The 27,499-nt window shown below is 41.3% G+C and overlaps 1 protein-coding gene across 1 annotated transcript in view; it reads left to right on the top strand.

The window, feature by feature from the left end:
• The window catches only part of MREG (melanoregulin), a 57,483-nt gene extending 34,747 nt beyond the window's left edge, over window positions 1-22,736 (top strand). Inside the window, exons 3-5 of the mRNA XM_074312900.1 lie at window positions 19,648-19,738; window positions 20,403-20,566; window positions 21,109-22,736. Of these exons, the coding sequence (XP_074169001.1) occupies window positions 19,648-19,738; window positions 20,403-20,566; window positions 21,109-21,243 (390 nt within the window). The 3' untranslated portion in view covers window positions 21,244-22,736. The remainder of the gene's footprint in view (window positions 1-19,647; window positions 19,739-20,402; window positions 20,567-21,108) is intronic.
• The last annotated feature ends 4,763 nt before the right edge of the window (window positions 22,737-27,499 follow it).

Raw genomic sequence — 27,499 nt, 5'->3', positions numbered from 1 at the left:
CATCACCAATCCCTTTGAGGAGGGCTTCCTGTGCCCACTGTGCGATGATCCTCTGGAAAAAGAGATTCTTAGAAACTGAGAGACTCTTCTAGCCTTTTCAGTTATGGATACAAAACATTTTCCATTTACTTACGAGTTTTTTTCTTCTAAAAATGACTACAATTGTCTATTATGTGAGACTAGTCAAAAAAACAAATAAAAAAAAAAACCACTGTAATTCCCAAACATGTTAAATGTACCACAGATTAGTACTACACTACTGTTTTCCTTTTACATTCTGGGTTTTAAATGCACAGAAATTGTGTTAGGGGTTTTGTTTAAATTAATGAAAGCCTCCCATGTTGATAAGGAACCAGGCAGATGACCGATGATGAGGCAAAGGTCTTAAAAACTAGAAATGGCTGCTGAATTCTGCCTTGGCTTGGCAAAGGGTCATCCATGTGTCCATAATAGCCAGTAAAAACTGGAGACATTATAAACAATGTGTTAACCAGTGAGTGACCAGGCAATTACAGGACTGCTTCTGTTCAAGAGATTGTTTTTCCTTGAGGCTGTGTGGCATTACATCATGCTTGAGGCTTTGTTAGAGCAACCTCCAAACACTTGAGTTGGGGAGGTAGCATCTGGAAGGCTCAGCTGGAGATAGTGGTGGAGTGAAACTGGACAGTAAGTGAGATACTGGAATTGTAAGGAAAAATGTTTTACAAGGTTTCAATTTAAATGATAACTCCAAGCTGTTAAAGGAACTCTGTTGTCATGGACAGGTGACATAGGCAAGCATCTTGTATGTCTTGTGGAAGGTTCAGTGTCTCTTTGGGTTGTGTTCACAGGGGTGTCATATGCTGGGGATGTGCTTGGTGTGATGAGGGAAGTGGTTTAGTTTGCAGCTCTATGTCTTAAAAAGGATATGGATAATTCAGAGACGGTCTACAGTGAACAATGAAAATATGGAAAAATTAGAAAGTTGGAATCAAATGATGGGGGAGAAGTGGGGTAAGCAAAACACAGATTGTCAAAGCAGGTTCACATGGATCATAGATCTTACCCAGTATCAAGCTTTACTAATACTTTCAAAGACATAGGCAATCGAGAGGCTCAGATGAAGCAGGCAGAGGTCGGGGACATTGAGAATGTGTCCCTAGGGCCCCCTTCCCCCACAGAACATGCACTTATATGAGTCTAAGTGAGGTTCATTGGATTATCTCATACAGTGGAAAGCTCTTATATTTTGAACAGCTCCACCGTATACCTCCCCATTATTTTGTAGTATAGGAACATTCTCCAGGGAGCCATCCCCTGAAGATGTAGGGTGCCTTGTGTGTAATTCTTTGGCCTGAGACAGCCTGCTAAGGGCATTCTGTAGATAAGATTTCTTCCTCCTAGCAAATGTCATCCCTCTAGTTACCAGGAGGTTAGGTTGATAAGGAAATTAGATATGGTCACCTGCCTTCTTTCCTTTTTCCTGGGGACTTACGCCCCCCCCCCCCCCCCCCCCCCCACACACACACACAGGGCCAGCTGCTTTAACTCCTTCCTCCTGGGGGATGAAGATGAAAAGGACTGGGGTTATTCAGTGTCAGGCAGAGATAAACAATTTGACAGCTTTCAAATAAAGGAAGAACAATTATAAGTAGGGTCCCTGGTGATAAGGTTTGCAGGCGGAGTGATTACAAAAAGGATTACCTCTACAATAAGAAGTATTTGGGTTTAAAGAAAAATGCAACACTTTCCGATTTGGGAGGTTGTTCGTTTATAAAAGAAAATCATAACTCGTAATTTTTCTCTTTCCTGTCTCTCCCTTGTGCCTCTGACTGGCTCTGATGAAAGTCCCCCCACCCCCCTTAACCCCCCCAAACTGGGGGATTCCTTCTCAGCTCTACTGGGACTCCTTCTTCCCTGTTCCCTTGCTCAGCCTCCTCTTTGAAGCGGGCAGAGATCCTGGAATCCAAACAGAGTAAATGCCCCTCAGAAGCCACAGTATTTTCAGTTAAGTACCAGGACACACACAGGAACTTGCAAATTTATCAACAGTATTTTCAGTTTAACAGAATTCACTGAAATCAGGTGAGCTAAGGTCTGTGTGTTGTTATCCAGAAAATGGTAAAGACTTTTCTAAATAAATTCAAATTACAATCATGCCCGCAAATAGACTTTTCTATTTTAGAGGTAATTAGACACTAGACACATGAACAAAGGAAGCTAAAAAATAATACTTCTTAGGAATTTTAAAGTTTTTGTTCTGATTGTAAAAGACATACACGACCATTGCGGAAAATTTGGTTAGTGTAGAAGAAAAAAATCACCTATATATAACCCTACCCTGACATAAACACTATCATGCTATCACCTGGAAAGACCTGGAACCCTTAAGGATCCACACGAGAGTGTTTGCTGGTGAGATTTGGCTAAAGAAGCGTCCCTTTGCAACTTTTGCCACACTTTGAAATTATTAGGTTGGTGCAAAAATAATTGTAGTTTAAAAGGTTAAAAGTAATTGCAGAAACCGCAATTACTTTTGCACCAACCTAATAAACCATTAGCTATAGTAGTATCTATATCAGCACCATCCAAAAAAAAAACTAAAATGCAAGCCACATTAAATATTTTTATATTTTCTAGTAGCCACATTGAAAAAGTAAAAAAAAAAAGTGAAATATTTAACCAAGTATGTCCAAAATGTTATCATTTCAATATGTAATCAATATAAATGGCCTTAATGAGATATTTTGCCTTTTTTTTTGGTACTAAGTCTTCCAAATTCAGTGTGCATTTTACATTTATAACACTTCTCGATTTGGACTAGCCACACTCCGAGTGCACAGTAGCCCTGGGAGGCCAGTGGCCGCTGCATTGGCCAGCGCAGGGCTGGATGTGGAGGGATAGCCAGATCTTTGAGATGTCTTCATGATAAGTCATACAATCCATCATTAAATCTAGAAGCAGCAGCAGCCTTCCTCGACGGGACGGTACATACTTAAAACTCATTGAATGAACTGGTTATTTCTACCTTGCCAGAAAGTCAAGTTCCCCTTTTCTCTCCACATATGAGAATTTCGTTGTCTTATCCTTGTTTTCATTGACAGCAACTAATTGTCCCTCCCTGCAGTGACTGGAGCTGCAGAAATCTGGGGCGGTTCCAACTAGTTGACTAGGAATAACAATGTCACATTCTTCCCACTGGCAGCAGTGGCCAAATCACATCCTGAATTTGGCCCTTCTCCTAAAGCCATATGTGGGCCGGAACCCCTCTGCCGCCCCAAATTAGACAAAACTGACTTGAAATCTCATTGCCTAGCAGCCCCGTCCATGGCTTTGTTGACACAGTTCCCCAGAAGGAGCTGTGAGCTATCCCCTTGGCTTAATCTGGTTAAAACCAGATAAAGAATTAGGTCAGGGGCCCCTGGCTGCAAAGCAGTCTGTTTCCAGAACTCCAGCAGAGCTGTGGAATAAAAATAAACTGGGAGAGCTGGAAAAGCCTGACTTGGCATGTGCATTTGATTTGTTCTAGGTCAAATTCTTGCTCTAGTTCTAGGTCAGAACACATGAGTATTGCTAGGGGCAGTGGGACTGCATTCGCCACCAGGTAAGGATATGCCTTTCCAAAGAGCTCCAAGCAGAACTCCAGGATGATATTTGGGGTTAGAGGCTCTGTGTAGTATGTAGAATGAAACTGCCCAAGCTGCCAGACCTTCGAAAAGTTTCAGTTTATTATCATTTATGTATCAGAGCATCTGGGGTGGGGACTCAGGGCCTAGTGGTCAGCACTGCGGGCTAACCCCATTGAGGCCCAGCTTCCCCTGGGATTCAGAGAAAGGGCAAGTCGATAGTTCTGGAAGGTCAGGCAGTAGGGAGGAGACCCAGAGGCAAATCTGTAACCCAAAGACTTGTTCTTACCTTCCGGAATTGATGGATCTGATGAAGCTAGGAGAGAGCGAGCTACATCAGAGTTTGAGCTATGCCCCTCAAAAGGCTCATTTCCGTAGGCCCCAGTTTCCAACAGATAGACCTTTCTGGGACTGAGTGCTCCAGAGTGATGAGAGGTCTGGGCTGAAGGAATAAAGTCAACCCTTGTTGGGAGGTGTTGGGGGGCCCTTCAAGTCCTGGAGCCCCCCGGGACCTAAATGCCAGGTCCCTGGGCACTGGCCCTTCCTGGATCTCCACTCCCTACCACTGCCTCCTCCAAGATTCCTCTAGTCTGTTGTTTATCCTCTAATACACTGAATTTCTCTGCTCTGTCATTTCCTCCTGTGCCATCTGGGCCAAGGTGGAAGCAGAGGGCACTGAGTGGACCAGCTGTCTAGGAACAGTGACACATAATCCTGTCTTTCCCACTTGCACACCGTGTCTGGTGGATGGAGATAATAGGCTTTTATAGCCCTGAAAGAGGATGCGCCTCCTGGGGAGGTGGCCTTGACACCGACCAGAACCAGCTGTGTTTAAAGGACGCTCTTAGCTTCCTCTGCACAATGGACTCTTGCCTCCCTTCCCAGCAGTGTCCCCAGCCTGTCCTAGGATCTGGTTGCATTCAGTGCCCTGTGTCCCCTGCCGGGCAGTGAGGGGTGTGTGGATGGGGGAAAGATGAGGGCCCGTCTGTCTTCTGCACCTGCGTGACTGTGCCAGACGCCTCTTTTAGCATGAAAGTCCCTGCACGTTATGTTCCATTTCTCTCTTTGTGTCCCAGTTTCCATGCGGGTAACAGGGAAAGACAGTGTAGTGGACTAAATTTGGGCCTCACTGAGCGCCGCTGAGGGTGCTGGGAGGAGCATGGGTTTTGGAGTCGGAAAGACTTGAGTTTAAATTCTAGGTTCCCCACTAAATAGCAGTGAGATCTCAGCTGAGTTGTTTAACCTCCTGGAGCCTCCCTTGATATGTCTCTGGAAAGGGATCCATAATCCCATCTCATCAGATTTTCTGGCAAATCGAATAAAATACATCCAGAGTCTGGGACAGGGTCCGCCACACAGTGCAGCTTCGGTGTTGTTACCATGTACAGAGGCGTGTGTGAAAAGTACTTCTCAAATATCAAATGCTTGATCAGGCACAGAATAGAAGAGGTGAATGGATTGTTTTCTTTCATTTCATCTTTCTTTCATTTATTCTGTTGCCCAAAAAGACGAGAATCAAAATATGTTGAATATACAAACCTGCCTTGTTCAGAATACACATAGACTAGAGCCCAGATGGCTTTTTCTGATAAGATTTGGTGCTTTTTCTGATAAGATTTGGTGCTGCTTCCTAGACTCAACATTGGCGCTTGGTCACCAACAGCATGTGGCCTTGGTGGGAATCGTCACCTTCCTTTGGGTTCGGAGCACCTCTTGTATACAGGGGACTGTGTAAGACCTGAACGGGTCAGCTTCTTGTATTTGGAGCCTGCAATCTCGTAGTGAAGGACACGTTGCAAATACCTATACAACAGTACCTATGCAGTCAATGACTCTACAGCAATTTTCATAAAGGGGCGGAGAGATTTGAAAAGAAGCAGCCGTGAGTTTCGACTGGTAGGAAAGGCGAAGGCTTCTCAAGGTGGTGCCATTTGAGCTTTGAGGAGTGAATAGGATTTAGGTAGCAGTGGAATGAGGACATGAGAGAACATGCTCGAAGGCACACAGCTTCAAGGTACACTTGGGAATAGACTGGTGGTCCCATGGGGCAGGAGCACACTGAGCCGAGGACACTGTCGGAACTAGACTGGAAAATTAGCTCATGGGGAGCTTGTGCAGGGACTGCAATTTCCCTCAGTAGGTGGTGCGGAACCACTGAAGATTTCCGGGGAGGGAAATGACCCAGTCTCACCTTTAGGAAGATACCTGGTTGGGAGGAGATTGGAAACCATAGCTTCTGGAAGCAGAGGGACCAGTATGGCAGCTCTAAAGGCCAATTAAGGCCGAGGCAATGGGGATAGAAAAGAAGGGCATTTTATGACAGAGGGAGAACCAACAGGATGAGGTGACTGATTTGGATTCAGAAGGTGGGATTGAAGAGGCGTGAGCAGCAGATAACCAAGTTGGGAGCATAAGAGGGAAGATATTGTCTTGGTGGAGGTGGGTGGGCGAGTCAGACTCTGCTGAATAGCCCGGCCAGCAGTCCATTCACATGGAGACACCCAGCAGAAAGGGGGAAATCGAACCTGGAGCTTGGGCTTGGGGTCAGGGCAAAAGAAGGAGAGTTGGCGGGACAATAGAAGTTGAGGCATGACGGGAAATTATCCAGGGAGATGATGATGAGAAGACCCAAGACCGAGCCTTGGGAAAGATATGAAAAGAAGAGGCAAAGGAAGAAAAGGAACCTGCAAAGGGAAGGGAGGGGAGGGAGGGAGATCCTCTGGAGGGTGCACTTGGAGGCAGCAGATCCCAAATCTCAGACCTGCTGCTGAATAACCCTAGGCAAGATACCGGCCCTTCCTTCCACAGCGCAGGGATTCCATCAGCCGCTCACCGGGTGTTGGAGGTGTCCCTGCCTGCTGTACCGAGCAGGTCTGTAATAGATGCTCATTCCTTTTTCCCTTTTCCACGGAAACAGGAGAGGCACGTTAAGAAGGGGATGGCCTTCAGGATTTAATGCTTTAGAAAAGGTGAGGGCCTCAGGAAAGGACTATGAGACACCCCTATTCGGACACTAGTGGCACGAGGAAGGTGGGGGAAAGCACCTTAGTACTTTCCATGGGTAGCGGATCTGAAAAAGGCTGATTACCAGGAGCTGGTGAGAAAGGGGATGAAGAGGAAGTGAGAACAGCAAGTTGAAGCTCCTCTTTTGAGCAATTTGGCGGTGAAGGGAGGGACGGAGAATGGAGTGGAGCTTGAGGGCGTAGGATTAAGGGAAGGGCTTTATGGCTGCTGGCGTCAGTGAAACCAGCTGCCCTCTGAAGAAGAGTGGGCTACTTCCTTGGAAAATCCTTTTTCTCTTGGATTTGGCATCTGAAGGTCCAGCTTGTGGGTGTTTGTTCAAAGGTGCTGGCCGATTATCTCTGGGAGGAGGAAGGCCATCATGTGAACCAGTGAAACTGTGGTCTGTCACGTGAGCTCCAGAGGACTCGGCTGGGGTTCTAAAGGAGGCATTCTTGTAACCCTGTAATCTTGCAAACCTGGGAGACAAGGGCTGCGAGCTCTCCAGGGACTTTTCCAAGGAAAGAAAGATAAGGTGGCTGGTTTCCTTTTGAAGTGAGAGGGGGGACACCCAGGGGGAGGAGCAGAGGAAGTACGTAGGTAAATCTAAGAAACCTGGGGCTTTTCTTGGCCCCAAAGCCTGAAGCATTGTTTCAGGAAAGCATGGAGGAGTTTCATAGATCCCTCAGTTGCACACAAGCACAAACCAGTCCAAGATATTGACCTTTTCTCTTCGGTTCTCAGAATCGGAGACCTTTTGTAGCTTCTGGCACCCCTCACCATCCACCACTCCTGTCTTGAGGGCAATGGTTCTGCCTTTGTCTCACTCCTCAGAGATGAAGTGGCCAGGAGCTGGAAAGAAGGGAGTATGGGGGAGGAAAGGGACAGGAAAAGTGGGAGGGGGTTGAGGTGCTTTGACCTGCTTTGGGGGGCGGGGAGCCAGAACTGAAGTCCCCAAATGAAGGACTGGAGCATGGCGATTCAGTGAGTCGCCCCTTGAGGGTGTTCTTGGGTTCTGCAATATTTTTGGCTCGAGTCTGGGACTACTGTACCCCTCAAAAAGTTCTGGTTTCTCCCAAGATTTCAATTGTGTTTTCTTAATTCCTCCTCAGACACAGCTGCTGTGGTTTCAGGTTGGTCTCTTCTCTAATCAACTGCTCTTTCACGTCCTTTTGCTCTACTTCCTTTCCTCCCTTCCCACCTTGCTCACCCACCCCCATCTTCCTGTTTTAAGAGGTGGTTTGGATAGTGGTTAGTGCATTGACCCTACAACCAGACTGCCTGGGTTTGAAATCCCAACTTCTCACTGTGGGGTGTTCATCCTTGGGCAAGTTACCTCACCTCTCTGAGCCCCCGTTTCCTCATTCTTAAGATGTTATAATAATATCCATCTTGTAGAGTAACATGTCATATTAGGAGAATTAACTGAGCAAATACATGTAAAGAGCTTGGAGTAGTATCTGGGAAGTAGTAAGGGCTCTTATGTAAATATTCTCATCTATCTATCTATCTATCTATCTATCTATCTATCTATCTATCTATGTATCTATCTATCTATCTATGTCCTTTTTTGTATGTAAGTGCCTTTAAATCCTTTTTGGATTTTCTCAGTGATACAGGAAAATATGTTGAAAGAGCCTATAGAAATTCTATTTCTAGCAGTTATATAGTATATTTCTGTATAAAATATAGAAATTATAATTTAGAGTTGCAGTGCTGGAAGACTCATTATCTTACAAAGACTTCATTCTTTTTTTTTCTTTTAATTAAAGTGTTTTGGGGTGACAATGGTTAGTAAAATTATATAGGTTTCAAGTGTACATTTCTATAATACGTCATCTATATCTCACATTGTGTGTTCACCACCCAGAGTCAGTTCTCCTTTCATCACCATCTGTTTGATCCCGTTTACCCTCATCTGAAGACTTCATTCAGAATAGAAAGTTCCTTCGAATATTGATCTTCTTTCTCGTGGCTTCCACTAAGACTAACCTGTGTTTCACGTGAAGTGCTGTGTCAGCAGGTCCCTGGATCTGGTACTTTGGCTGAGTTAATTGTTTTCAACCTAAGAGTCGGATTTTGATCTATTCATAATAAATTTTGACCTGTAGATTTTATTTTTTAGGTCTTATTTGTTGTATATTTCAAATTTTGATGTTCTCTACTATCCCTCCTACTTTTGTGACATTTTTTTTTAGAGAAGAAATACCTCAACTTTATTTATTTGTTTATTTTTTTAAACTTTAAAAAATGTATTTTAAGTGTGTTTTTCCAGGACCCCTCAGCTCCAAATAGTTGTTTCAATTTAGTTGTGGAGGGCGCAGCTCACCGTGGCCCATGTGGGGATCGAACCGGCAACTTTGTTGTTAAGAGCACCACGCTCTAACCAACTGAGCTAACCTGCTGTCCCCCTACTTTTGTGACTTTTGACTCCACAGTCACTGATAAAAATGATGGGGAGTTCCTGACACTGAGCCCTGTTGTGCATTACCAAATACCTTTTTTCCAGACTGACAGCAACCGTTTTGAGTACTCTGCAGTCTTGCAAAACTACCCTAGTCGGCATTGTCCATCTCAAATTTCTCTGTGAAAAGCAAACATAGGAGAATCTGTTAGAGACTTGTTAAAATCCAGGTACCCCTGACCCCCATATATGACATGTCTTTCTCATACTTATCCAATATTTTCCACTATAAACCAGATACAACACAACTAAATTGGAGAAGCAGTCAGTATGACTTTTCTGTCTTTTAGAGAATCTCTCTTCATTTTAAGTAGAAGGTAGCATAATATGATATGAATTGGTGAAAGCTGAAAGAAATAACAGTTACAATGTTCAAAGAATTCATTTTACTAAGGAACTATCACTTTCAAGTAAAAATATTTGGCTACTATTCACTTTATAATTCCCTGATTTAGGTGTTTAATTTTTGTAATGTAGTATTGTTATAGCCACAGTTGTATGGTGTCTTCTTTTAATGTCAGTGCTGAGTGGAAGTGGAAATTTCCAAAGGGATGTAGATAGTGCATTTTGATTGTGGTGTTAGAAAGAAAGACTAGGAAGCAAAAAGTTTTAAGGCATTTTCTAGTTTTCAAGCACATTTAGGAAAATATTGTAATTTCTTAGGGGACTATTTTCTATAAAACAAATATATATGTTTATTATAGTTCTGTTTCTGTCTATACCAGATGGTCAAAAAGTCAAGCTAAAGAAGGATTTGGAACCTTATATTCTGATACAGAATGATCGCTAAATTATTAAATGAAAAGTACAGGATATAGTGTGTTAGCATTCATGGGGAAAAATGGAAGGGTACATGAGAAATTGACAACATTTATTTCTTGTAGAGAGGAGACTGGTGGCTGGGAGACAGAGACTTTACTACTTTTTGAATTGTGAATTATATGAACGTATGACCTAACTTATTAAATAAGCAAACAATAAATGCATAAGAAAAAAGAATCTGGGTTGGGGAAGCAAAAATAAGTAGTCATTCTTTTCTGTTTCCTTTTTTTTTTTTTTTTTTAAAGCGTTTGTGGGTTTGGAATTAGACGCACTTAGAGTTGAATTCTGGCTTGACAGCTACTGACAGGCAAGCCTGGGGAAAGTTACATAACTTCATGTAAAATTTGGGAAAGACCTTCTTGGCTGGGTTTTTATGCAGGTCAAATATACTAAGGACCATTTCTTAAAGTTCAGTTAGTGATGATATGGTCTTGGGCTATGGAATGAAGAAGATGAAGCAGATTTCAGCCTATGTATGAGCATCCTCCTCTGAAGATGATTTTTCACCATTCGAGAAAGACATAAGATAGGAAGGTCATCCTAATGCTTGGGTTTCAGATGGTGAATAGATTTTGGCTCGAAGTTATTGAGTCAAGAGTTAACTTTGAACGGATCATTAGATCCAGCCAGATGGATTCAACATATTTTTATAAATAAGGGCTATGAGTGGTTAAGCCAATGATAGTTAGGCCCCTTTCCCCTGGATCTTTAGAAGAAATGAGCCAATTAGATAGAAGCCACCTTCTCTCCCATATTATAACAACAGTCTTGTGAGAGTGAGAAGCTCTGTTCCGATGGACAGAATTCAGGGGAGGCAACATAAGGTAATTCCTGGATACAATGTCTGTGTCATTGCCTAAGGCTCTCTTGGGACAGAAAGATTGGGCCCAGGCAGAGCCATTAATACTGCATTCTCTGTAAGCCATATCTGTCCCCAGCTAAATAGGTCTATATGCTGAACATTTTCCTCAGGGGTTAGAGGTAAGAAAATATAAGACTGATATTTTGTGCAGTATTATATTTTCCTTTTTGTTTATATACCAAATGAGTAGGTGTTGTAACATGAATCTTTCAGATGCAAGGACCAGAAAAAGAACTCTAGTTGTCAAAAACTAAATGGAATGGGCTTAGATAATAGAGTTCCAGAAGTAGGATTGACTTCAGGTGAGATTTGATCCTAAGGCCCAGTATGACCTCAGGCTCTATTTCTCTGTAATGCTTTCATAATTGTCCTCTCAGTGTTGACTTCTTCCTTAGGGTGGCTCTTCTAAGGGTAGTAAGTGATGAGAGCAGTTCTAGAATTTTCTATCCTCATATCGTGATGTCCAGTAGAAGAGAGACCACTTCTGATTGCTCCCAGAAGCCCCGTGGATTTTCTTGCATCTCCATGGCTTGAGTTGGGTTATATGCCCATCCCTGAGCCAATGGAATATGCTTATAGGCTTAAGTTATTGGGTTTCAAACCTGGTACCCCTTCAAAGGATTCTGATTTCATTTGTCTGGGAAGTGGATCCAGTGTACTGGTATTTTAAAATGCTCCATGATGATTCTAATATACAGCCAAAGTTGAATTTTTTGGCTTAAATCAATCATTATACACTCTTAGAGCTGAGAATGTAAGTCTGAGTGTAGTTGACAGATTGATGGGAGAAGGGGAATATAGATGTTAGGGAAGCAAACATCAAATATTGTAGCAGACATATTAGTTGCAGACATATTAGCTGCCCCAAGTGTCCGTATCCCTTCTTTCTTCCTTGCTACCAAAACCCAGCTTTAGTTTGGGGCAGCAAGGTGCCATCTCTAAGGGATAGATTGTGAATACTACTGATAATCTGTTTTTCCACTTTTTCTCCCTTGCAGTGAGAGGGGGAGAGCGAGAGACAGAGACAGAGAGAGCGAGAGAGAGAGAGAAGAGGAAGAGCTAAATTACTCTGTATATAGCAGAAAGTACAAAGAAAGTTTAAAATTAATATGGGAGGAATTGGAAGTATAGTATAAGTTACCAGAGGAGGAAGAGGAGAAGGAAGGGGGAAGAAGAAAGTGTCCGAAAGTGAGAAATAAGAAGAAAAGGACAGGAAAGAAAAATTTCAGTTTTCATTTTATACCCTTCAGTTTTCCTGACGAATTTTTATTTCTATGTGATTATATTATTTTTATAATTAAAAATAAATTGGTGTCTTTTGAAGTTGTTCCTAAGAGTGTAAGATGGTTACATGACCTGTTGTTAAAGTCATTTCCTTAATTGTGTAAATCACCTTTTTAATATATTTTTATTTTTTATACTTTATTTATTTTGACATTCAGTATTATTTTATGTTAATTTCAGGTGTATAGCACAGTGCTTACACATTTGTATAATTTAAGAAGTGATCCTCCTGACTAGCCTAGTACCCACCTGGCACTATACATCACTATTACCATATTATTGACTATATTCCTTATGCTATACCCTACATCCCCCTGACTACGGTGTAACACCCAATATGAACTCCTAATCCCTTCCCTTTTTTCACTCACTCCCAACCTTTCTCTCAGATGGCAACTATCAAAATGTTCTCTGTATCTGTGAGTTTGTTTCTGTTTTGTTTGTTTATTTTGTTCTTTAGATTCCACATATAAGCGAAATCACATTGTATCTGTCTTTCTCTGTCTGACATACGCCACTCAGCACAATACCCTCCAGGTCCATTCATGCCTCTGCAGATGTCACAAACCTATTTCCATCCATTGCTGAGCAATATTCCATTGTATGTATGTACCACTAGTCTTTATCCATTTATCCATCCCAGGCTGCTTCCACATCTTGGCTATTGTAAACAATGCTGCAGTGAACATATGGATGCATTCGTCCCCTCGAAGTAGCATTTTGGGTTTTTTTCAGATAAGTACCCAGAAGTGGGATTACTGGGCCCTTCTTTGTTTCATGTTATAGCCTTTGTTTTAAAGTCTGTTTTCTCTGGTATAAGTATTGCTATCTCAGCTTTTTTTTTTTCCATTTTCATGAAATATCTTTTTTTTCATCCCTTTACTTTCAGTCTGTGTGTGCCTTTCTGTATGAAGTGAATCTCCCTTGTAGGCAGCAGGTGTAGGAGTCTTGTTATCCATTCAGCCACCCTATTTTTTTTTTAAAGCTCAAATTTTTTTTTTTTAATTGGGGAATATTGGGGAACAGTGTGTTTTTCCAGGGCCCATCAGCTTCAAGTCTTCGTCCTCAATCTAGTTGTGGAGGGCACAGCTCAGCTTCAAGTCCAGTTGCCGTTTTCAATCTATAGTAGCAGAGGGCGCAGCCCACCATGATTGAACCAGCAACCTTGTTGAGAGCTCACGCTCTAACCAAGTGAGCCATCTGGCCACCCCTCCTCCGGAAGCTCAGCGGCAGCTCAGCAGTAGTTGTCTTCAATCTAGTTGTGGAGGGTGCAGCTCACTGGCCCATGTGGGAATAGAACCAGCAACCCTGTTGTTTAGAGCTCATGCTCTAACAACTGAGCCATCTGGCCACCCTGACCCTATTTTTTGATTGGAGCATTTAATTCATTTACATTTAAAGTAATTGTTGATAGATATGTAGTCATTACCATTTTATTCATATTTTTTATCTTTTCTTTTTTCTTTGTCTTAAAGAAGTCCCTCTAAGATTCCTTGTTATACTGGTTTGGTGGTGATGAACTCCTTTAGCTTTTTCTTGTCTGGGAAGCTCTTTACCTGTCCTTCGATTCTACATAGCAAAGCTGGGTAGAGTAATCTTGGTTGTAGGTCCTTGCTTTTCATCACTTTGAATATTTCCTGCCAATCCCTTCTAGCCTGCAAAGTTTCTGTTGAGAAATCAGCTGATAGTCTTATGTAGATAACTAACTGCTTTTCTCTTGCTGCTTTTAATATTCTTTCTTTGTCTTTAATCTTTGGCATTTTAATTATGATGTGTCTTGGTGTGGGCCTATTTGTGTTCATCTTGTTTGGGACTCTCCACTTCCTGGGCTTTGATGTCTATTTCCTTCATCAGATTAGGGAAGCTTTCAATCATTATTTTTTCAAATAGGTTTTCAATTCCTTGCTCTTTCTCTTCTCGTTCTGGTACCACTGTGATGCGAATGTAGTTATGCTTGCTGTCGTCCCAGAGGCCCCTTAAACTATCCTTATTTTTTTGGATTTGTTTTTCTGTTCGCTGTTCTGATTTGGTGTTTTCTACTATCTTATCTTTTAAATTGCTGATTCAATCCTGTGCTTCACCTAATCTGCTGTTTATTTCCTCTAATGTATTCTTCATTTCAGTTATTGTATTTTTATTTCTGACTGGTTCTATTTTACGTTTTTTTATCTCCATTTTTATGTTTCCTATCTCTTTCCTATCTCTGACCAGTGTTTGGAACTCCGTGTCTGGTAGATTGCTTGTCTCCATTTTGTTTAGTTCTTTCTCTGGAGCTTTGTTCTGTTCTTTTATTTGGGATATATTTCTTTGTCTCCCCATTTTGGCTTCCTCCCTGTGTTTGTTTCTATGTACTAGGTAGGACTGCTATGCCTCCCAGTCTTAGTAGAGTGGCCTTATGTAGTAGGTATTCTGTGGGACCCAGTGGCGCAGTCTCCCTGGTCACCAGAGCCATGTACTCCAGGAGTGTCCCTTGTGTGGGTTATGTGTGTCCTCCTGTTGTAGTTGAGCCTTGCTTTCTGTTTGCATGTCAGTGGAAGGGATTGACCCTCAGGCTGATTGATTTTGAGGACTGGCCATGACTATAGTGGAGGAGCTGTCATGTAGGGGCTGACCCTACAGAGCAGAGTTCACTTTAGTAGGGCTTTGATGCCTGCCCAATCTGCCCTTTCAGTGTGTCATCTTTGGAGGTGGCTGGGTGATGCTCTGGCTTGGTCTGAAGCTGGCCACCAGGCATGCCAGTCCTGGGCCTTCTGGGAGGGGACCTGCTGCAGGGCACATTTAGCTGCAGTCTGTGCCCTGCCTGAAGCCACCCGACAGGAGTTACAAAGCAATCTGCAGATGGCTGGCACCTGCACTGGGCTTGGAGATACCTTGAGATCCAATGTGTGAACTGAGGCCAGCTGTAACTAGTGCTGGGCCTAGGGCTGCTCAGCCAGAGGTACGGCACATGCCAAAGCCGTATACTGCTTGTTTGGGTTTTGTGAACCTGTGATAGATTTTATGAAAGTCTGCAGCATGAGCTAAGACAGGTTGTATGGGTGAGCCACTGGAAGCGTCTGGGGTGTGCCCGAAAGTTGGGTGGGGTAGGGTCTCTGAGAACCACTAGGGTAGGGCAGACGAAAGGTGACAGCCAGTTTGATGGATTCTCAGATAGGGCATCTGCCTGTGCCTACACACAGGGAAGGCGAGGGCTCAACAAAGAAACAATGGCTTCAGCCATCTCTTCCATCCAGGAGAAAGCTGCCCCTCCAGCTCTCACTCTGAAGCCGGAGAACTCAGTTTCTCCCTGTATGTCCCTGTGCCTTTCGAGCTGTTGCCCAGCACTAGAGCTCAGAGTGAGTGAGTCTATCAATGAGGAAGTTCGTACACGGGCCCTCCAAGAGCAGCGCTGGGCCTGCAGCCACCTTGTCTCACTCAGCCACAATCTCCGTTTGTTTTCACATCCAAAAGTTATGGGGACTTCTCTCCCCAGCACTGGAACCCTGGGCTGGGGAGCCTGGTGTGGGCTGGGACCTCTCGCTCCTCTGGGTGGGGGGGGGGACCTCCGCAGCCCAGATATTCCTCCCGATTTTTAATGGTCACATGCAGATGTGGAACCAGCCCGTTCTACATCTTTTACCCTCTTGCCAGTCTCGAGGTGGCTTCTTCTGTATGTCGGTAGTTGTAAGGCTTTGGTTCACCTAGACTTCAGGGATTCTCAGGGATGGTTATTCTGTAGTTACGTTGTAATTGATATGATCCTGAGAAAAGGTGAGCACAGTGTTTACCTACTCTGCCACCTTGACTGGAAATCTATAAATCACGTTTTAACAAGAAATAAGTAGTACTTTTATTTAAGTGTCCCATTAATCTACAACCTCACAATAATGTAGTAGTATAGGTAAGAATAAAATGTTTTAATTTTGTGTGTGAGAAAATGATCTGAGGAGCTTAACTCAGAACTCAAGTTCAAGGCCAGCTCAAGGGATCTGAAGCTAGAGGAGAGCTAGCTAATGATGGCTGCAGGAGATTGAGTTTTGTTCTGCCTTTCATGTTGTTGCCTCAACCTTGTTATCTAGTGGCCCCAATCTGATTTGGGTAACAACTGGAGAGGAGAAAAACCTCAAGAATTTAGCTATATGCCTCTTGTGTGATTCATTTTCAATCACATGGCTTTCAGTTTGACCTGGTTCCCAGGTATCTTATGAAATTAATTCTGCACTATTTCTTTTATTACACCTCCGATAATTTACTCATTGTTAAAGTTTTGGCCACAGCAGCACATTGGCCACAATGTGTTATTTCAGAAATTATGAAGAAAAACAAAAGATTATTTTAGAAAACAAAACGTTCACTTTTGAGGTCTAGTAGATTTGAGTTTCAACTCACTGGTAAAGGCTATTTAATCTTTAATTATTATTTTCAAATTGTTTGTCTAAAAACAAATTGTTACAGTTTAAAAATTGAAGGTTATTACAGGGCTTGTTTTTCTCTAGTACCAGAGAATAGGTGAATTAGTTTCTGTAGTTGTGGGTAAGAGTTTGTACATCACCATTTTTCATTTGTCGCATTTAGGTTCTGTTCTTTGGGGTCAGGTGTTAAAGAGGAATTCAAATTCTCCTCTAACCATTTACTTTATCAAAACTCAATTCTTAAGTAAAAACCCTACCCTACTTTCTACTGGCTTTAGAGCTTTAAATTTTGCACGAAGCTTCGAGATACTTTCATATGATAACCTGTGACTATTCTATCAAAAGAAGACAGTAATAATATAGAGATAGGCAATGCATAGTTTCAGTCCACTAATCTGAACAATTATCTATCATGTGCAACAGTCAGTGCATTGAGGCTGGATCTATCCTTAGCAGATTTTAAAATGTCATATTGTTGCTTCTCCATGAAACACTTTCTCAGAGTCACAGACACTGACACTGAATGAATTTGTATAATATTCCTGTGTTGGTATTTAGAAATAGCAAAATAACTGATAGATGGACAGCTGGAAGAGAAAGGTTAAAAAAAAAAATGTCTGAATCCTGGATCACACCATGATAAATGAGTTGAAAAATAGAGATTTGGCTCCACTTAGTTTAGGGAACAGAAAGAAAAATTGCAGAGACCTTAATCACAAGTTAATGAAGCCACCTAGTGGTTTGTTACAAAATTGAAGGTTGTGTGAGCTTGTGAAGCCAACTCTTAGGTGGGTCTCTCTAATCAGGTATGATTGAGTCTGATCACTTTTCATTTAGTCCAGCAAGGAGTAGGGTCAGTGTCATGGAGAATAAGCACAGCACTGCTCTGTGAAATGTTTTATTTATTTATAGTCTTCTTTTTATCAAAAAGGACTTCATGCAATGTACATGAAAATACAGTGAGATAGCACAAACTAGAAGATAAGAAAGAACAAACATGAATAAGGACATAAAAATAGTCAAACTTTTTGATGAGTCAAAAATACCTCTAAAGTTTTCCTGAACTGACTACATTTTTAGGTAAGCATGGAAACTAATCTCTTACAAAATTCACAATGTCCAGAAAAATAAAGCAATGTTCGGGAAAAGTAAATACCTGATGCCAAGAGCAGACAAATTGTTCTTCTGGGGGGTCCTCACATAGGAGAGCTGCATCGTGCCGAGTATAATATCCTCAATCCTTAGAATAGAGACCATGCCGAATCTTGGAGGATTGTTTCTTAATTGTGTCTACGCTGTTTGGAGGAGAATGTCCACCAAACTCCATTGGCAGGGTTTGCATGAACTCATTGGATCCTCTCAGTAAGTGTATGAGGTTGGTAGTAGTATTATCCCCGATTGCTCATGAGACCATGAGATAAGTGAGGTTCTGACTGTGCCGAGTCAGATGTTAATAAATAATGGAGCTGGGATCCAAACCCAGGCAGTCTGGCTGCAGGACCCATGCTCTTTTACAAGATGCTATCTGGTGAATGGCCCATTTAGTACAATAAGTCCCATCCAAGAAAAATGACAATACTTGACTTTTTCCCCATGACGTAGACAGTCTCCGGGGCATTAAACCCGCATACTTTAACATGATGTTAATGATGAGTCAGGATTGTGTATTTCTGAGATGACTCAGTTAACTTTGCTCTCTCTCTTCTTGGGCCACAGATTATAGCCTAATCACCACACCCTCTCATGTACACATGTGTGTACATGCCTTTGGTTAAAAAAAAAAAAAAAAGAGGACCGTGAAAGAGTTCTCAGCTTCACCACTTCCTGACTTCTAGAAAATAGCTGAAATCCATGACCTTCTGATGGTACATCCTCAGATACAGACCTAAAATGCAGTTGTAAAAAAAAAAAAACAACACACACACACACACGCACACGGGGTGGCCGGTTAGCTCTGTTGGTTAGAGTGTGGTGCTAATAACACCAAGGTTGCAGGTTCCATCCCCTCATGGGCCTCTGTGAGCTGCACCGTCCTTAAAAAACAAACAAACATAAACAAACTACAACACTTTATTTTGCTAGCTTTTCTTTTTCAAAGTGGTATCTACAAAGATTTGTGAATGGCTGATAAATTGATTTCTCTTAACCAGTCATGACAGTTGATTATCAATGAGCAAGGCAAACCTTGAAAGGAACTTGGTAGGAAAATAATGGTATCATTGAAACATTTTCAGTTAAAAGAAAATGTCAAAATAACATATAACTTGAGTCTTACGGTGAACATTTAGAGTGGTGTTCTGTTAAGCTGTGCTTTAGAGTCATTGTGTGCTTCATGTTTTTGTGAAGAGGAAAAAGTATACCTCATAAAATGACTCTTGTATATAGATAAAGCTCCTTAAAAACAAATTTTCATGACATTTTAAAGGAATGCTTTAGCTCAGTAACGGAGCTCAGTAATGCTCCTGAAATATTCAAGTTTTGTTCTGGGGCCAACATGTTTGTTTACTACCCATAAGATTGAAGTTTTCAGAATGATAACCTTATAATAGTTCAGCTGATGTCTTGAAAGATCCATCTTATCATGGGAATTTAAATGAAAGAGAGCGACGCTGAGATACAATAAAGGGAACATTGGCTGGGAATCAAGAAACTTGGGATTCCTGGGTCTACTTTATCCTGATAAAAGGAAGACATCCATTCTTTGTGTAATTTTCCTCATGAACTTTTCAGTCAGACCTGGATCCAAATACCAATTCTGGTACCTATTAGCTGGATGATATTGGATTAGCCAGTTAACCTCTTTGGGCCTCAGTTTCTTTATCTGTAAAATGGCTTTACAGATTCATGGATTTTATTGGTGCTCACTGTGGGCAGGCATTGTGCTTTTATATACCCTTAATCTGTATAACAATCTTAGGTGGAACATTCACTGTTGTTATCCCTGCTTTACAGATGAGATCACTGAAGTTGAAAGACTAGATCGTGTGAAGAGTTTAATTAGGATAATTTATGTAATGTATCATATCTCCTGCTACACAGCAGATTCTCCAGAAATGGTGGCCGATGTATTCTTATCAAGCCCATCTCACTCGTCTCTTCTTCTTTTAGATATGCTTTGAAAATTAGTGGAGAGGAGAACCACATGTTTAAACAGCTTAAGTTTGGGGAAAGGTTTAGGCCGAAGGGTAAATATAAAACTGAATTTTTATTTTCCTACAGGAGTGGCAAAAACTCAACTATGATATCTACACCTTACGACACATTCGAAGGGAAGTGAGAAATAGATGGAAGCGCATTTTAGAAGATTTAGGTGAGTCTGAAAGTGATTATGAAATGGTAAAAATAAGCCGTTGTGATCGTTCATCTTCACTTTTTTCACCATGGTTTTTATCAAAGGAATGTCAGAAATTGACTACGTCAGGCTGCTGTGTGCTGATTATTTCCCCAGCCTGTCCTCCTTGTATCTCCTTCAGCATAAACATCTGATGCTTCTGTTATCACCAGCCCGTGTCTTGAGGATACATTTTGCCATATGTTACTCCATCTGTCCTCAGTATTGAGTACTACATGGCACTGGAATCAGGGCTTGGAGAAGTAGGGACCTGGAAGTGACCCCTTTGCGGCTCCCAAACTGCAAAGGCAGGTGGGAATTCTGGGCAGGAGGTGAAGAGGGGGGAGAAGGAGGAGGTTCTCAAACCAGAATAAATGCAGCAAGCGTCAGTCGGTCAGTATGTGAGGCTTACCTCTGAGGAAAAAAGTTAACAAAGGAAATTAAACAAGAAGAAACGTCAAATGATTTTAATAAAAGACCCCACCCGTCACACCAAGCTGGGAAGCAGCACGTGGTGTCTTTGACTTCCGTTTTCTGGTGTTGGTTCAGAGTCAACATTTGGGTCTCTTACTGTCCTGCAGGGTGATCATTTCCTGTGACTACTTTACATGACAGGTACATTTTTTTTGTTTTTTCACTTTAGGATTTCAAAAGGAAGCAGACTCTTTGTTGTCAGTGACGAAACTCAGCACCATCAGTGATTCTAAAAACACAAGAGGAGCTCGGGAGATATTATTAAAACTGGCTGAAGAGACCACTATTTTCCCAACAAGTTGGGAGCTCTCAGAGAGATACCTCTTTGTTGTGGTAAGCGGATGCATTTTTTTCATCTGCCCTGATTTTGCTTTAAATGTTTGCTTTTCTGTTGTTCTATACACTCATCATTCTAACACTGCCAGCAGCACCACAATGGGAGGTGGCAGATGGTACTGGCATCTCAGACTCTGGGTTTCCATGGCCAGCAGCATCAGAATCACCTGGAGGGCTTTAAAATTCAGATTTCTGGATTGTGCTCAGACCTATTGAGGCTTGGGCTGTGGCTCAAGAATCTGTATTTTTCAGCCAGTTCTGCTTTTGGAACCATTTGTAGGTCAGAGATGTGACAAATATGGTTTATATAACCTAGGTTGAAAAAGGATTTGAGGGGACTCTTAAGAGTGGTGGAATGTTTCTTGGATAATGTAAGTAAAGGAGTGAGGTGTGTCTCGAAATCTGAGAAAAATTTAATACATGTTTACTTGTTATTGTTTCTAGGGTGGGTTTTTACTGTTGTTAGATTGGTTTTCCCATCGACATGGCATGGTTCCCATCTTGACAACACTTTTATTTTTAATTTTTTTTTTTGGCAGGACCGTCTCATCGCTCTTGATGCTGCAGAAGAGTTCTTTAAAATTGCCCGTCAAACCTACCCCAAGAAGCCGGGGGGACCATGCCTGGCAGATGGCCAGAAAGAACTGCACTACCTTCCATTTCCAAGTCCCTAGAAGCGAGGCTAGAAGGCAGAATTGGAATTCTTCCACTGGAACTCAGCAGCCAACCAAAGTTGGACAGATGCATGCAGATGAGAGTGAATAAGCAGAGGACCTAATGAAAAATGATTCTGAATCCTGCAAAAATCTGAGGATTTGGCTATCTGGGCTGTACAAGTACTTTGCTCTGTGAGACGTGCAGGTTGCATTAAAACACCCTGATGATCTTGCATCAGTGAGTTGGTCAATGGGCTAGTTCATCATGGATGATTAGATTCCAAGCATCCATTGCCCTTGTTTTGGTTTTGGTTGTACTGTAAGAAAGCCCGAATGATTAATCCTATTGAGAGAGTGGGACATTCTAGTTAATGAAACAATAAGATTAATAGCAAGAGCTCTCATTGAGCCCCACGTGGATTACCAATTTTTAAATAATTGTTATATAATATAGGCTAATGCCAAAATAATACCAGGCACTATGTGACTTGCTTTAATTGGAAAGAACCCACAGAACCTCAGAGGGTGTCAGAGGCATCATTTTTGAGTGTCAGTTATGGTTATTCAGAAATACACATGTATTAGATAATAGAAACGTCTAGGAGTGCTGCTCAGACATAAGTTCCCAAGAGAATGGTCCCAAGCAGAACTTCCTGCAGCTGCATATAAAAGGCTCTGTCTTCAGGCATCTTAACTTCTCAGCATTAGTGATATCCAATTACCTCCATTGTGCTTATTGTCCATTTCTAGTCCAAAACTCTTGATATTTTATCCAGGATAGCATCTGTAAACAGAAGTGTTTGACCTCTTCTCTTTAATCTGTTTCCGGCTTATCTGTTAAGAGTTGCACCTGCCCAGGGACCTCTAGTGCAGACTTGCAGCTCAGCAGGCATTGAAGAAGGTCATTGCAGGACTTTCATTCTGAAGATGATTTTCAAAATGGAGCAGTGCTGCCAATACAGCTTGAATCTATCCACAGATTGAGAAATCGAGCTTCAGAAGTTACTTGCCCCTTAGGCAAGGAGCTTGCCAAGAAATCCTGGTTCATTTTATTGAAAAGACTTTCAGAATTTATAGGACTCATCAGTAGATTGCTGAGAACAATGGCAATATTGTTACTTTTGCAGATCTTGCTCTTCTGACTTCAGGTTAAAAAGTAACTTGTTTTTTGTCTGTCCCAGGGGACTGTGGCTTGAAAATTGCCATATCCTGACTAGCAATTTTGGTAGTGTATACACTGTTTAAGTTATTTGTTACAGGAGATACATGTTCTTCACTTATTAATGTGTTGCAGACCAATTTAAGTGGTATGTTTCAGGAAAATTCTTTCTAGTAGAACAAGTAAGCTAAAAGTCTTATTTTTTCATATTTAGTGCTTAATCTCTCTCATGTTGTTTAAAAATAGCCTGCAAATATTTTCCCTCACTTCGGTGGGTTCTTGCAAGATAAACATACACACAGTGAAACAAACAATAAGAAACAAACAATAAAATACATTTAAAAACTAGAAAGTCATGTTGTTTTCATCTCTGTTTTGTCTTTCTGCCTTTTTGATGTCAAAATAGATGAGATTGTTTGCGTCTATGGAGAATAAATTGCAACCACAGTCTTTAGTTTTGGTAATGAATGAGTAAGGTTAAGGTTGTCTCTCTGATTATAAAAACACATGGAATTATCCAGGAAACTTTCCTTTCAAGGAATTAAAAGGTTTCTGTAGTTACTTTTCAGTTGGATATGTGTTCTATTTACAAGAAATAAGAAGGAACAGATACTCTTCCCATAATCCCTTTAAATGAAAAGGTAAAGATACTGAGAAACAGATGAGGTTAAGGACCTCCCCTCATTGTACAGCCAGTCAAGGGGTAGATCTTTGCTCAAGTCCAGTGGACACATGAGAAAGGCTCGAGGGTGACTGTAGTGACCACTTCAGAAGCCACAAGGTGCCCAGTCGGACCAGCACCCACAGATGTGCAGGTGGCGGGAGGGTTTCCCTATTTTCTAAATGTCTCCCTATTGTAGTAGTTCTCAAAGGTTCTTCTATGTATGCAGGGTGATTTTAGGTGGTAGATGGAAGGACATTTTTATATTAACATTTATTTTAATGTACACCCAGGAAAAACCCTCTAATTAGCTGATCAAACACCTGATTTTCTATGAATGGATATTATTGCAGCAAACAATAAAGTATTTATGTATTCTTCAAGGGGCACCCAGGAAGGCACGATGAACACACAAGCCAAAGTGACAAGGAATGCATTGGTGAGGGGGCAACAGCATCACTGAGAAACTCAGTGGCAGCCCTGTAGGCCAGAAGTGGGCTCCCTGATGACAACAGTGATAGAAGAACAGGATCCCAGTTTCACTGTCAGAAGAAAAGTGGGCACAATTATCATAATGAGTGGATAGGTCTGAGGGGTGCCTGCAGAGATTTGGAGATGGCTAATAGCACATGGCACCACTGGGGGCAAAATAGATGGGTAGCCAATAAGAGTATTGCTCAAGCGGTATCATCAGAAGATCTCAGGGATGGAGGGATGATCAGGAGATAGGCAGGGCACAGCCACCCTAGCAAGTTGTGATCTCTTGCTAAGTTTCCAGACCTTGGCTACTTTCCAGACGCAGAAACTACTGACTGCAGGAAAGCCTGGCTCCCTAAGAAGGAGAGCTTTGCAGCACCCTTGGCAATGACTCCCCTAGCCCTTCCTCAAAGGCACCTATGGCGATTTACTTGTAAAAGGTGGGGAAGGGAGTGTACACAAACTGAGGCCATGGAACACACGGTCCACGTTGGAATTGATACTCAGGGACCAGAGTATCACTCTAATGTGCCTTTTAGAATGGGGCCTATGGGATGCAGGTAATAAATGGAGTCCCATCCCAGGAGCAACTCACAGTAGGTCCACTGAGTCCACGGACCCACCCAGTGATCATCTTTCTACTTCCAGAATAAATTACTGGGCTGAACATATTTGGGACTTGGCAGAGCCCTCATTCATTTCTTGGCCTGTGGGTTAAGCCTCTGAAACTCCTCCACCCCTGACCGAGATGGTAAACCAAAATCAGTATTGCATGCCTGGGAGACGGCAGAGATCAGTGCTAACCTTAAAGACCTAACGGAGTGTTGGTCCTGATCATAATTCCATTTAATTCACCACTCTGGGCCCAGTGAAAACTAGATGGCACAAATGTGGCTTCTTTTCCGTGGGATTAATGCACTTATGCATTTCCTCTGATCTCTTTCTGTTACTGATATCACAAAAAAATATGTTTATATTTGAGTAAGTTGCATTGAGAAGAGTATAAATATTCAATTTCCAAATCACTACCAGGTACAGAGCGAAAGTGGCCAGCCACTTTGAACTTTCTGTTTACATTGTTTCCAGAAGTGCTATTATTTGCTTCCAGAGTATTATTCCCTATCCTGTTTTGACACACTACTAAAGGACACTTGGCATCTCAATTGATCAACTTGGAAGTCCTTTAAGATACGGGTTTAGAAGACCAGGTATTGAAGAACTGAGTCAGGGAACCAGGTCTTATTTTTAGTCTCATCTTTTGATCATTTACTAACCAAATGGGGTTTAGCAGATTTTGCTACGCACCTGTATTCTAAGTATTTGGTGAGATTAAATTTAGAAAGAACCGTATTATAAATACAAAATGAAATTCTGACATAATAGCTAGATAAAGCCCAGATCTTTTGAAAACCAACAGCTGTAGTTTTTAAGTAGCAATTTACTTGAACCTTTTTTTCAGCATTCGTAGTATGCAATGGGTAAGTAAACTTCACCATATATCTTACAAACATACAGGATTTGAAGTATCCTAATCAGGAATCCACTTTCCAAAGATGGATATTGAAGGGTGTGAGGAATGATTTTCCATTTGTGAAATGAGTACTAGTCAATGTAAGTGCTCAGCTAGAAAGACTGTCTGGCCTCCATCATCTTTGCAGGAAGGAGGTGTTAAAAACCTGTTAAACCCAGCAGTGCTCAAGGCTTTGAGCCCCATTTGCCTGATTCATAGCTCTGACACGGTGTTGTCCGATTTTGTTGTGGAAATACTGTTGTGTCTGCCTAAAAATGAAACTTTCATTCAAGTTTCTCCCAAATTTTTATTTCAATATTGTTAGTGCTGAGGAAAGAAAGGGGGGGCTTCTTTGAGATTACAGGAAACACGTGCCATTCCTGGCAAATCAGTGTTATTTGTTTAGAAGAATTTGGTCTAAGACTCACTCATTGTAATGTAGCACCTGGTTGCAAGATTATAGGAGAGGAGACGTATGGCTTTCACCTTTATTTTCTAATTGCTGGAAATCACTGATATTTACTAAAAGACTGGACAGCTGTTGAAAGGTCACATTTACTTAGGTCCATTTCTAACCCATTTTTAAAACATAAAAGTCACGCAGAACATTTTAAAATAGAAAAAGAAAACCAACCATGATACTAGAACTCTACTACAACCATTCATAACATTTTGGGAGATTTCATTTCTTTTTTGTGTCTATATTTGAAATTTTTATGTACAATAGTATATCCTGATTATTAAATTTAGGCCATGGATCATGAACTCAAATATCTCCAAGGGTCACTGAGTAAGGCCTGCGGATTAAAGGGTGTTATGTATTCCTCGCCCTAAAGGGAACAATTACTACGCAGCTCCAAACTATCAACTGTTGTTATGCAAAAGGGCTGTCTGGCCAATTATTCTAATTTTTTGACAAGAGCCAAACAAACATGAATTTTATATAAGTTGTATCAATTTTAAAATGTTGGTTACTAAATGAAAAATTGAAAACCGTCGTGTAAGCCAAAGATACATATATACATGAACGGACAGTTTACCACATTTCACAGGTCATAAACATTTTCTGTCAGTTAGTGGCCTCGAGTGCATCATTTTTACAAAGCTGCATAATATTAAATTGAGTAGATGGAACACATTTTACAACCTTTCATCTAGTTTTGGACATTTAGAGGTTGTTTTCAATTTTCCTCTGCAATGAACGTCTTCATGCATATTGCTTTGTCCTGTGTTCTTGGTGGGATGACAGAATCAAAGGACATGAATATTTAAATCATACTTTATGTACGTCATCAGATGTTTTCCAGAAGGTTTGTGCCCGTTTATGCTCTCGCTAGCAGTGATGTATGAAGGTATAGTTTCACCATATCTCTGTCATCATTGGGATACGTACTGGGGAAAAACATTGGCAAAGAATAAAAAAGGCACCTCATCTGTTTATTAGGATGAACATTATTTTATATGCTTGTTTACAACTTTTTCTTTTGTGACTTGTCTGTTTGCTTCCTTTGCCCTTTGTCTATGTGGAGAACTTCTACTTTGAAATTTTAACAATGACAATCTATGCAGCAGCCAGGTATAAACACCAACACCTGCCTCATGTTTAAAACGTCTGCTTTATGGGGTTTTTCTTTTCTGTACGAGTTGTCAGCTTTCATCCTTGGGTCTCTCACTGTCTCACATGGCAGCTTCCGTCATAGAGGCAAAATGGATTGAAAGCCATCTTTAAATAGTCTTTGATACCAGTTGTGTCTCTCTAATTCATTTTGTGAATACGATTCTCAAGGATTAAGACTGCTGAAGTTTTATACTCACATTTTATGATTAGTTATCGAATTATTAGTTATGAATTATTTTGAGTTTACAAACACAAGCCTTACTACTGTGATATTAGGAGCAAGACCAGCTCCTGGCTTTGAGGTTCCATACTCAAAATTCCAGAGCTCAGAGGGACTTACAAGTCATCTATTCCAAACTGCTCATTTTGTTAATGTGGAAATTGAGTTCCAGTTACCTTTCCAAAGTCACACAAGCGAGCAGCCTACTATCTGGACCTTGGATCTCTAGTTAATTTTTTTTCCCATTTCACCATGCTGCCTTCTTCTGGAGCTGCATGTGTTGCTGCATTTTGCAATAGAATTTGGTCCTGATATAGCTGAATGTAGCTAATGGATGGCTGTATTTCTGTATATTCATGTCTAAATTCCATTACAGAAAATAATTAGTTTGATCTTTCAAGCCTGATGAAAAATTACTATAGAGCCATGGACAAATCTTTATAAATACTGGTTTTACTCTTTTACTCCAAGAGATATTGTGGTAAAAGTGGGAGCCAAGAAGTTAAAAAAACACCAAATATTTCACTTTACTCATGACAGAAGTGCAAATATTCAGTCCAGATATTTAACATCATTACTGCAAAAGTTCAAATCCAATTTGGGGGCAAAACATTGAACTAGCAATTTTT

Source organism: Rhinolophus sinicus, linkage group LG01 (genome assembly GCF_036562045.2).
Source record: "Rhinolophus sinicus isolate RSC01 linkage group LG01, ASM3656204v1, whole genome shotgun sequence".
Classification (NCBI taxonomy): domain Eukaryota; kingdom Metazoa; phylum Chordata; class Mammalia; order Chiroptera; family Rhinolophidae; genus Rhinolophus; species Rhinolophus sinicus.
Note: the sequence above shows the minus strand (reverse complement) of the source record. Positions and strands in the feature narration are given on the sequence as shown.